The sequence below is a fragment of the Magnolia sinica genome, chromosome 8 (assembly GCF_029962835.1).
Source record: "Magnolia sinica isolate HGM2019 chromosome 8, MsV1, whole genome shotgun sequence".
Lineage (NCBI taxonomy): Eukaryota > Viridiplantae > Streptophyta > Magnoliopsida > Magnoliales > Magnoliaceae > Magnolia > Magnolia sinica.
The window spans coordinates 27,399,808-27,411,546 of record NC_080580.1 but is presented as its reverse complement, the minus strand read 5'-3'; the positions used below and the strand labels follow the sequence as shown (position 1 = coordinate 27,411,546).

The 11,739-nt window shown below is 39.1% G+C and overlaps 1 protein-coding gene across 1 annotated transcript; it reads left to right on the top strand.

Annotated features, from left to right (window-relative positions):
* The first annotated feature begins 304 nt into the window (after nt 1-304).
* On the top strand, nt 305-10,232 carry LOC131253140 (probable serine/threonine-protein kinase PBL7). Its single transcript, XM_058253975.1, has 5 exons — nt 305-435; nt 2,331-2,521; nt 4,744-4,933; nt 5,386-5,777; nt 9,557-10,232. Exons 1-5 carry the CDS (start codon nt 351-353, stop codon nt 9,827-9,829), a joined length of 1,131 nt encoding a protein of 376 aa, XP_058109958.1. The 5' UTR covers nt 305-350; the 3' UTR covers nt 9,830-10,232.
* The last annotated feature ends 1,507 nt before the right edge of the window (nt 10,233-11,739 follow it).

Sequence of the window (11,739 nt, the reverse complement as noted above, 5' to 3'; positions counted from 1 at the left end):
AGCGATTGTATCTGGACCTATACCATTTTAATCCGAAACCTCCATTTGATGATACAGACAATTGTACGGTGGTGATTTCTCAAGAAGCCGCAATTTTCGATCATCTCCATCAAAGCCTGCCCCAGAAATTGGATGGTCTGGATATCCTTACAAGTTGCCACGGTTAACGAAGATGAGTCACCACCATTTTTTTAATGTTGCACGGAAGTAGCGTCCCTGTATTTAAATGCACTCATAAATGGATATAAACACACCCATCATCTCTCTCTCTCCTGATATCTGAAAAAAGGCTCTCTCTCTCTCTCTCTCTTATATCCGAAAAAAGTAATAAAAAAAAAAAAAAAAAAAACATGGGGTGGTTTCCTTGCTCTGGAAAATCGAGCAAAAATTCGAAGAAGAGCAAATCCGATCCGCAGATCAAGGCAGCTCCATCAGGTTTTTCCAAGCCACCTCAAAAGAAAGAAAAAAAAGTGCTTTATTTTATTTTATTTATTAATATCTGTTGTATATATTTTTTTATATTCAATCCTGTTTTCTACATCGTGTTTGATCAATCCCTCTTTGGGTTTTGTTTTTGGTTTGGATCTAATCATATTTGAAAATGAAGAATTATTGAATGCTTTGATTCATATGAATGGTTTCTCATCTGGGTTTTCTGGGATTCCCTTGAAATTTGTATCTTTTGGGTTGGAAACCAAGGTTTCAATCTCCAGATATACATGCATGCATATTTGTATACATGCATGGGTATGTATGTATGTCTGCTATATATAGAGATTTGGGTTTGATGGATTTATTTTGGGTGTGGGTTCGGAAGGCGGTATTCGATGAATTTTATCCTCTCCCTCCCATGTTGATAGGTATCCTTCATGTGGGTATGTTTCAATTAGGTCCAAATCATCCTCTTATTTTTATTTCTGCAAATAGAAAGTTCGGTTCGATTGATACTGTAACGACCATGTTTGGATTCTTTTTTCGCTTGATCGGAGTTCTGCCGGCTTTAGATGACCATAGAATATGTAATTTGAAGGATTTGATTGACACCCATCTCAGTAGCTGATTTGGTAGGGTACCACTGACTTGAGCCATGGCCCGGGATCGAGTCTCCTGACCATGGTTTTGAAGAGGCAGGGACCCGCACTCTACCACCAAAAAAGGATATTATGGAAATTAATAATTTAATTTTACATGCCCAATTTTCTCAATGGAAAGTGGCGTGATTGGTTCTAGGCAAGGTTTCAAATTCGGGTTTGATAAACAAAAAAGGCCAAGGGCCATTATCATTATGTAACAGTTATTACTGTTAAAATCGGTGTTTTCAAACGAAACTTGTAAAAGTCTCAAACACATGATTATTGGTCAGCTTAACATTTTCTGCTTGACAGTGACCATTATTTAGAAAAAAGGGAGTTATATGATGCCCAGGTAGTGTATGATGCTTGATAGGCAGGCACCCGAAACTCGTACATGTGGCATATATTTATCAATAGAAACTAACTAAATTGCCGAACCCGCCATCACTGAATCACAGTTCCAAAATCAGATTGGTTGAATACTTCTAACCTCTGAGTCGTGGGCACTTGTTTGTTGAAGTAGGACCATTGGGTATTTTTTCATTTTAACCATCCTATATAAATGTCCACATATCCGATAGTCAGATGATCAAATAGGTGTAATTTTTTGTTCATGATTCATCTAAATTGGGAAATATAATTTTGGAGAGTTTAATTTGAATTAATTGTATTCAATGCATATGATGTCTATGTAATTTCTAAGTGCCTGCATATCATTCAACATATTCTGCCAGAGTATCAAAGTTTTTCTTATAATAAAAAACAGCCGTTATTTCTCTCATTCAAGTGTTAAATAGTGTAACACTGGGGCCATTACCATTATGATGTCAGGGTAGTTTATCACAGTACTCTCTTCATGAAAGGACCATAAGCTTTCATACTTCCATAATTTTGCAAGGGACAGATAGCTTTGATGATCACATAGTTTGGTAATACCTGTTAGGAGCCTGTTTGTTGCTTCCCAAGATTACATTTATTCTCACAGGACCTTGTACATTTAGAGGAATCGAATTTAAAGCCTTGTTTGATATTTCTTATTTTTATTTTTTGTCCTGTATGCTTTTTGTTTGTTTGCTGTACTGATGATGTGATTATTGCAATTGTTTTTCTGTTTTATAGAATTTGAAGTTAAATTCATTGTTGGTATTCGCTTGTTTTTATATTATTTATGCCTTTTGTTTGTTCTGAAATTGGCATTGACTATGGCAAGGGGTGTGTTTGTGTTTGTTTTTTTTCTTCTTTTCCTTTCATATTCAGAGAAGTTGAAGTTGAATCCTTCACTGGATGGGAAGAAGGAGGTCCCCAAGGAAGGGTCAGATCACATTGCTGCCCAGACATTTACATTCCGTGAATTGGCTGCTGCAACAAAGAATTTCAGGGCTGATTGTCTTTTGGGAGAGGGGGGATTTGGTCGAGTCTATAAAGGCCGATTAGAGAGTACTAACCAGGTTAGATTTTTTCTATTTACATTTTTATATAATAATTTAGCAAGGTATAATGCTATTTTTATTGTTAAGAGAAAATTTAAGAAAAAAAGTTAACCTGAGCCACTATTATGCCCACCCTTTTTATGGATACACCCATCATATCTAGTTTTTGTAATAACTGTAGTACAAATTTGTACTATCGTATATTTTTTTTAATCTGCAAATTTGTGCTAATCGTATTGCCAAAAGTAGAAAAGAAATGGTGTCTCATGCAAACATGGTGGATGAAAAAACAATTCCGCAAAAAAGGGTATTTAGAACAAGATTACATGGATTGTGTGACGCTGGTATGTGGTACGCGCATGGGTACACAGTATGATACTTCCTCCAATACGTGGTACACTACGGGTACAAATTTGTACTATTGTAAAAAAAATTAATGGCAAAATTGATCCTAATTATATTACCAAAAGTAGAAAAGAAATGGTGTCTCATGCAAACATGGTGGTTGAAAATACAATTCCCTAAAAAATGGGTATTTAGAACAATCTTACCTGAATTGCATGATGCTCCTTTATGTGGTATACTGGTATGCGAATGGGTACACAGTACGATACTTCCTCCATTACATGGTACAATATGGGTAGGATCATGTGGGTTGCTCCAACACATGCACTAAGTATAAGCCAGTGTTTTAAATAGCAAATAGTGTGTAGCATAAGCTACACTTACGCTACATGCTACTTCTAGATTTTTAATCAAGGTTGCACTTGGTAGCACCAATTTCTTGATATTTTGTACCAAATTAGACTGATTAATAATGAAATTTAGTGACATTTGGTTCAAGCAAACGCAGCTTAAAGTAATACAAAAGAGCAATGATTAAGTATAAAGGTAAAGAAAGAGCAATGATTAAGTATAAAGGTAAAGAAAGAGTAATGAAACTGATTTTTACTCATATTATTTTACTAAAAGCATTAAAAAGATGAACTAATTTTAATTGAAAACAGAAAAATTATAACAAATCATTGAAAACATTGATTGCTTTTAATTTAGTGAAAATAACTTGTAATTTGAGCTATGCAGTGTGTGGCGTATTCTATGTAGTGTGTAGCATGTGCAAATTATCATATAGCGTAGGCTACATGCAACTTAAGCTATTTTCATGAGCTACGTAGTGTTAAGGCTAAGCTGCGCCACACAGCGTAAGCTACATGCTACATACCATAGCTATTTACAACACTGGTACAAGCAATATAGTTTTACGTACAGATTGTATAATTTATATATGAAATGATGAATATAATATTTTACATGCACACTATTACACTATAGGCATGGTATTACACTATATGCATGGTAATGCATAAATCAAAGTCTTTTTTGTCTTTATAACTTAATCAACATAAAGATTATAGAACCACAGAAAATTTCAATTTTAGTAGCTAAATGTAGAGATCCAGATCACAAATGACCCATAATCTGGATCTGCGAGTCAAAATGGATAACATGGGGGGATTGGTGATTGGGGCACATTCATCATCGGGAGTGGCGATTGGGGCACATTCATCATCGTCATCGTCATCATCATCATCATCATCATCTTATCCCAATTAATTGGGTCAGCTCCACGATTCCTGTTACACCATTCTTTTCTATCACGGCCTATATCCCTAGATTGGGGAACATACATAATCATAATCATCATCTTATCCCAACTAATTGGGATCAGCTATACGAATCCTGTTATGCTGTTCTATTTTTATCATGGATTATATCCTCAGTTAAACCATAGGTCCTCAAGTCTTGTCTTACTACCTCCACCTATGTCCTTTTGGGCCTTCCCCTTGCCCTTTTAGGGCCTTCAACTTGAACAAACTTGCTCTTATGTCTAACCGGTGCAGTTCTTCAATTCTATTGCACATGGCCAACCTTCTAAGTTTAACTTTCCCTATCTTATTACCTATTGGTGCTACTCCTAAGTTCCCTGGAATTCATTCGTTCTGAATTCTATCCTTGTCTTGCCACTTATCCATCTCAACATCCTCAGCGAGTTGGGTACATTGATCCAGAAAATAGTTTGTGGATTTTGTGTATTTAACAATTAAGCTGATGATTCGTTTCAAAAAAAAACAATTAAGCTGATGACGTTCAACTTTTCTGAGAGCTGATATGTGCATCTCCTCTATACCTGATGCCTGTATATTAGTCTGATGATGGAATTTGTATCGCTTTTGTCATAGATTGTGGCTATCAAGCAGCTCGATCGTGATGGTTTGCAAGGGAACAGGGAGTTTCTTGTCGAAGTACTGATGTTAAGTCTACTCCATCACCCTAACCTTGTCAATCTGATTGGTTATTGTGCTGATGGTGATCAGAGACTTTTGGTTTACGAATACATGCCTTTGGGATCTTTGGAAGATCATCTTCATGGTATCTTACACCATTATGACCGAGTTCTTTTTATTTCTGTCTGAGCACTCCTATCTGGATTTGTTTGAGTGCACTAGCAGCTCACCCGATGTGCCAGCATGGCACAAATGTAAGACCCATGCTGCTCATCTGGAGGTCCCCACCATGCAGATGCCCTAGCCCAAAATCAGTCTGATTTATTCATTATGTTGGATACATCAGCACAAAATGAGTAGACGGTTAAAGAAAGTGTGGCCTGCCAGATGCATGGAGCAGCCTGGTTCTTTTGCGAATGCGTCCACACAGTGAGGCCCACTTGTTGATCAGCTCGGATTTCACATGGGTGTTCCTTGTTGGCAAATGTGAGCCGCAAGTGTACTCGAGCAAGTCGTGTTTGCATTTCTCATTTTCTCGATTTTTTCCTTTTGCATAGTCTTTACATGATTGTTCGTCTTATCTGCTTTTTTGTGTAGACCTTCCTTCTGATGAGAAACGGCTTGATTGGAATACGAGAATGAAAATAGCAGCTGGCGCAGCAAAAGGATTAGAGTATTTGCATGATAAAGCGAACCCTCCTGTAATATACCGTGATTTGAAGTGCTCTAACATTTTGCTTGGGGAGGGATTTCATCCAAAGCTATCCGATTTTGGTCTGGCCAAACTTGGTCCTGTTGGAGACAAGACCCATGTTTCAACTAGGGTGATGGGTACATACGGATATTGTGCACCAGAATATGCAATGACAGGCCAGCTGACACTGAAATCAGATGTCTATAGCTTTGGGGTTGTTCTTTTGGAAATTATTACTGGCAGGAAAGCAATTGACAGTACTAGAGCCGCTGGGGAGCAGAATCTAGTTGCATGGGTAAGAAAACCTATCATCTCTTATCTTTCCACAAAAAAAAAGGAGCCTATCATCTCTCTCTCTCTCTCTCTCTCTCTCTCTCTCTCTCTCTCCACACATACACACACACATAATAGCTATCCTTTAAAACCAACTACAGAAATATAGTCCAGTAAGGGCTTTTATGATTAGAAGGAAACTACTCTAATAGAAGGAAACCTAGGCAATGTTTGGAACTGTTAATTACCTTGGACATGAAAATGATTTCTGCAGAATCCTATTTTCCCCTTTGGGGCCTCTTTTGATTGAGTGAACACAAAGGAAGGCCTGTTTTGATTGAGTGAACGCGAAGGAAAACTAAAGAAAGCAAACAATTTCCTTTGATGTGACAATGTTCTGTTTGGGGAATGTAAAAAAGTGAAGGAAATCGATTTCCCTGTTAATGAAATGTTTAACCCACCTGCTACAGTGGTGAGTCCCTTAAAAAAGAATGCAGAAAAATAGGAGCGACTGCCCTGTTTGCACATCTAATAATATCTTTAGGCCCTGTTTGGGATCAACGAAACGATGTGAATTTTGTAAATCCAAGGACTAGTCAAATTCATGGATATGCATTGGATTTGGATTTGTCAAATTCTAAAGTCCACTGTTTGGGAATCAAACTACAAATCTATGAGTTTGGGGAGAATTTATTCTGGTGGTAGAGCATGCAAAGAATTACTTCTTTTTTGTCTTTTATTAGAGTCTCATTTTGAGGGGTTTGTCATGTATTTAGTTTCTTTTAGGGGATTTGGATTTGCCCCAAATCAATGGATTTATGGAAGTGTCGATTTGGGAAAATCCACAGATTTGGTTAATCCACAATAAAAAATCAAACAGGGGTGATTTGAAATCCATGGATTTTACAAATCCCTGCTCCAAATCTCTCACCCATCAAGAGTTCTCCTTAGTGGTGATCTGCCACCCTAAGAGCTGCAGCGGATGTTTGAAGAGTAGACTTAACTTCTCTAATTAACAGCGGTCACCTTAATTACGATTATTATTTTGAACTCCTAATTATTTTCTTAAATTGCTGTTGTATTGGATATGTGGAAGGATGACAAGGAATTGGTGGGGTCATAAGGGATGACGAGGGCCATATTCACATAATGTTTATTGGTTCTTTCAGTTATGATTATTTCTTGGAAGCGGAATAGCTGGCTCTTAAAGAGGCTCGAGTATTGTTTCCAACGAGTTCTCTAGGCCTCAAGTTTTGGCTTTTTGAATATTGTCTCATTGGCCTCTTCTCTGCATTGACCCATGTCTGTAGATTAGGCTAATGATTTGTCACGTATTTGCCAAGTTGTCAGTTGGTCTTCCCTTTGTATTATAAATTTCTTCCCTATCCTTTGATGTTCTATCTTTGCTTTTTTAAATAGAGTTTTGTTATTCCCAAGAGGTATTATACAATGCTCAGGAAGAAAGGTTGTTTAGCGTTGGGTTTTCGGTTTGTGAAAGTGAGGCAAGTAGGATGTTGTGTTTCGTTGATCCAAGCAGTTGATATTATGAAGGACACTATGGGTTGATCGTGAACCAAAAGATCCCCAAATTGGAAGTTGTCATGCTTCAACGGTTAGCCCCAATAGATGGGTAACAAAGAAAATATAAAAAAGAAAGATTCACAGATGGGTCCAAAAATGCCAAATATTATGTAGCTAGGATTTTCCAATCTTTTTCCCCCCTTGGTGCATTGGCTATCCATGATGATATTTGTCATATCGACAGTTTGGATCATTGAACCAGCTCTTAATGCGGGGGCATTTTCACACCGGGCTCGAGTGGGGTGGCCTGTGGGATGCGGGGGCACATTTGGGGTGGGCGGCCCACAGAACCCATGTAATTTGGGGCCTGGGCTATGAGATAAAGGGATTAATTCGCCATGCTGTATCAGTTCGAGCTTTTAGAGCAAGTGGTTAATTGTCCTGCATCAGCTCTACTTGTGCAAACTGAAGTTCTGAAGGACACTGTACATGGGCTACCCATGATGAGACGTGATATTGATGGTTTGGATCATTGAGCCAGTCCTTGTACAAACTGAGGACCTGAAGGACATTGTACAACCATTTGACTGGAGCATTGCATAATCCCTCTATTTTCAAATATGAGAGAGATGGCCAGTTCTGGTATTATTTGTAATGGTTTTATGACTCGGGACCACATTCCATATGCAGCTTAGGAGGGAACTATGCTTCTGAATTTCAAAATCGACAAATTTTGAATCTTTTCAAAATTAAAGGTGAAAACCTTGTTGTATTGTACCCTTGGGAATGTTATGACGAATTGTTGTAAAAGGGATTATTGGAAAAAAAAAACTCCTCAAACATCAATAGTTCCATTAAACAATGCTAGAAAGATTAAAAAACAGTTACTCCATTTAGTGAAACTAAAATTTAGTCATGGGTGAAATGTTTTAGTGAAAATCATGATGTTTTAGTCGTCATCATATGAGCTTCATCCCAACTAACTGGGGTCAGCTACATTAAACAGAATGTCCCTTGAAGCTATGCTGATCTCGAAGCCCTCTTATTAAATTTTCTTTTGAATTTGATTTGGTAAGTGGCAATCACACAGAACTCCAGAAGTACATCTTCACTTCCTCCACCTAGCTCTAATTCTAAAGGCAACATCCTTCTCAATCTCTCTACCCTCATGAATGATTGACCCAAGATACCAAAAATGGTCATTTTGGGGTCTTGGTCCGCATTCTTCATTTGCACTCCGGCACTCCCTTTGTTACTAAAACCACAGATTTAAATCAATAATAATAATAATAATAATGGTGTTGATGGGATTTCTAATGGACTATTATTACATAGCCCATGTAATAGACTATTACAAAGTGCTTGTGAGAGTTTTGTGCTCTTACTATTACAAATAGCCTATGTAATAGACTATTACATAGTGCCTGTGAGAGTTTCGTGCTCATATTGCCAATCCCAAGCCTGGATGAAGGAGGATGCTTGTGTCAGGTTGGCAGCTGGCATGAAAAGTTTGCCATAACTATCACCATGAATCTTGGCAACATGCCATTCCAAACTCATGCCAGGGCTTTCTTTAAGTTAGGGTCGTTGATAGAGTGGAATGGTGGAACAGTATTCATGTAGCGGACAGGGTATTCCATAATGGTAATGGTGGCCGTAACAGCCACCATCATTACCTTTATGATATGGGTTGTAACGGCCATTACGGCCCCCTTAACAGCCATTATAGTCACTCACTCTCTCTCTCTCTCTCTCTCTCTCTCTCTCTCTCTCTCTCTCTCTCTAATTGAGAAAAAACCCTGAAAAACCTGTACCGCCCTGTAATGGACCATTACAGCCTTTATAGGAGGCTGAATGGGCCGTTATGACCCCATAATGTAATGGTTGTCACTGTTACCTTTACATAACGGCCATTACGGCCCCATAATGGCCATTACGGCACACCATGAGCCGACCCCAGTTGGGATAAGGATTAGATGATGATGTTGATGTGAGTTGGGAGATACTTTGGTGTCCATCGCAGGAACCTTGTTAGAGATTTGTTATTGTCCTTACAAACTTCCTGTAGATTCTTTCTTTGGGACTGTGGGTAATGGTCATGGACCCTCCCATAAGTTAGGCAGTGGAAATTTTCATGATGACCGCTCTATATCTTTGGGGCCTTGTCATGCTTCTCTTATTCTTTTGGAAGGGCTGGCACCTTGTACTTCCACTTTCTTTCTTCAATTTAAACTGTAAAATGCATCATCATTCATTGTATATTGCTTGAGGTGATTGCAGGCGCGACCATTATTCAAAGATCGGAGGAAGTTCTCGCAGATGGCCGACCCATTGCTTCATTGCCAGTATCCAATGAGAGGCTTGTACCAAGCACTTGCTGTTGCTGCGATGTGTGTCCAGGAGCAGCCCACCTTGCGGCCTCTCATCGCCGATGTGGTCACAGCTCTCAGTTACCTTGCCTCTCAGACCTATGACCCTAACAGCCAGCCAGTTCAAAGCTCCCGTATGGCTCCTGCCACTCCACCCCGCACAAGGAGGGAAACCGCCCACTAGAAACGCCACGAGCAGATTCATGAAATACCAAGCAAGAGCATTGAATTGAAATCCCACCCACTTACGGAAGCTTCAACCACCTCCATTTCGAATACTGCTTGCTAGCATTGGTCACTGCTTTGGAAGATCTAGCTGTGTAATTCCTCACATGAAGGGATGATTTTGCATGTGCTTGCCATTGGGGCTCTTTCTCCGGCCGTGTGCTAGTTATCAAATTTTGTATCGCTCCAGATAACAGGTGCAGCCCGCCCCATTAGAAAATCTGGTCTCTTTTTCCTTCTTTCTCTTGGTGTACATGTGAGTTTTGGGTCCTCTGTATTTACTTGCCTGTCTTTCTTCAGACATCATATTGGTATGAATTCTACTCCTTATTTGTCTAGATACGGGAAAATGCTATTCTTTCTATGCCATCCCTTTTGTTTTTAGTTTTTTGAAATTTCTGTTTTATATTTATTGAGCAACACCAGTCAAGCATTTTTTCTTAAGGAGGTGCACCCCAGTGGTTGGACCGGGCAGATGCGGGCCCACATCATCGAATCCGTCCACCAGATGCCTCATCTCAAGTTGCTCCTGAGGCCTGCAAAACCAGCCTGATGCTAAAGCAGCAAAGCGAACAAGGTGGGATGGAATGCCAGTCTTTGATTTTCAGCCAGGTCCACCTGAATCGCTAAAACATCTGATTTTTGACCTAACCCTTCATCCAGTCCACATGTACCTAGATTCTATCTATCACGACATGGCCCCTGTTGTTTCTTATGTTGTGGCCTACTTGAGTTTTGGATTAGGCTGGTTTTGTGGGGGCCTTGGGGGCGACCCATCAGTTGTACGGGTTGTATTCCATGAACACACTGTCCAAGCCATGGGGCCTGTTGTTAAGGTTGCAGGCCGAAAACAATTACGCCAATATGCACATTGAATTTGGACAAGGGGCAGTTGGTTTTTTGGCATGTTGACTGATTCAACGGTTAGGATTGTATGATCTGGGCCATGCTCCATCTACAATGGGACCCATGATCTGGGCTTGGGTGATAAGCACTCTACTAGCTACTGTGTTCCTCTGGAAGATTTCAACTTGCTCATTTCTTCAAGCACTGAACTCTTTGTATCCTTATCTCTGGATGATTTCAGCTTAGCATATTATGGTATTTCAATTCGAAATTGAAGAGGAGATTCGTAGAATGTGCCTGTGGCACAAGTGTGCTGGATGCAGGCAATTCATCGGTTGGGGATGGGCCGCCATGATCCCCTTGCTTGGATATATAAGTCCAGCTATTTGGTGGGCCATGCGTGGACTGATGATAGACTGGTGAATGGCATTGATGATATAGAGGACATTTGAGGCCCATCTGGATTGTGATTGTGAATTACATTAGTAATTTGCTGTAAAATTGCAATGATTATAATTTACATCACTTGGTCTTTTGGAAACAAGTAATTTGATAGATAATTCTTATGCTTGGATAAGCATGATAAAATTATAATTCTCTTGTTTGGATAAGCAGGATAAAATTATAATGATGATACTTTTTTAAATGTAAATGGCCTAAAAAAAATAAAAATTAAAAATTACATTGATGTCTATGCTTGGATAGGAGATTTCCACATGATTATAAATTCATTTAATGGTTGATGTCATGTTTGGATGAGAGATTTTCACATGAGTATTAATTCCTTTGCATTTCATCATCTAATTATGTGTTTAAACAAATATTATCAAATTGTTCTGAATGATGTAATCTGTAATCCAAACAGGCCTTTAGGTGGCCCCTCACCTGATGAATGGAACGGATCAATAACATTTATGGCATGTGTACTCAGAATTGCTTCTTCTAACACACGCAGAGAGAGAGAGAGAGAGAGAGAGAGAGAGAGAGAGGAATGCACCTTCTTCCGTGAGCACCTGTGTGGAC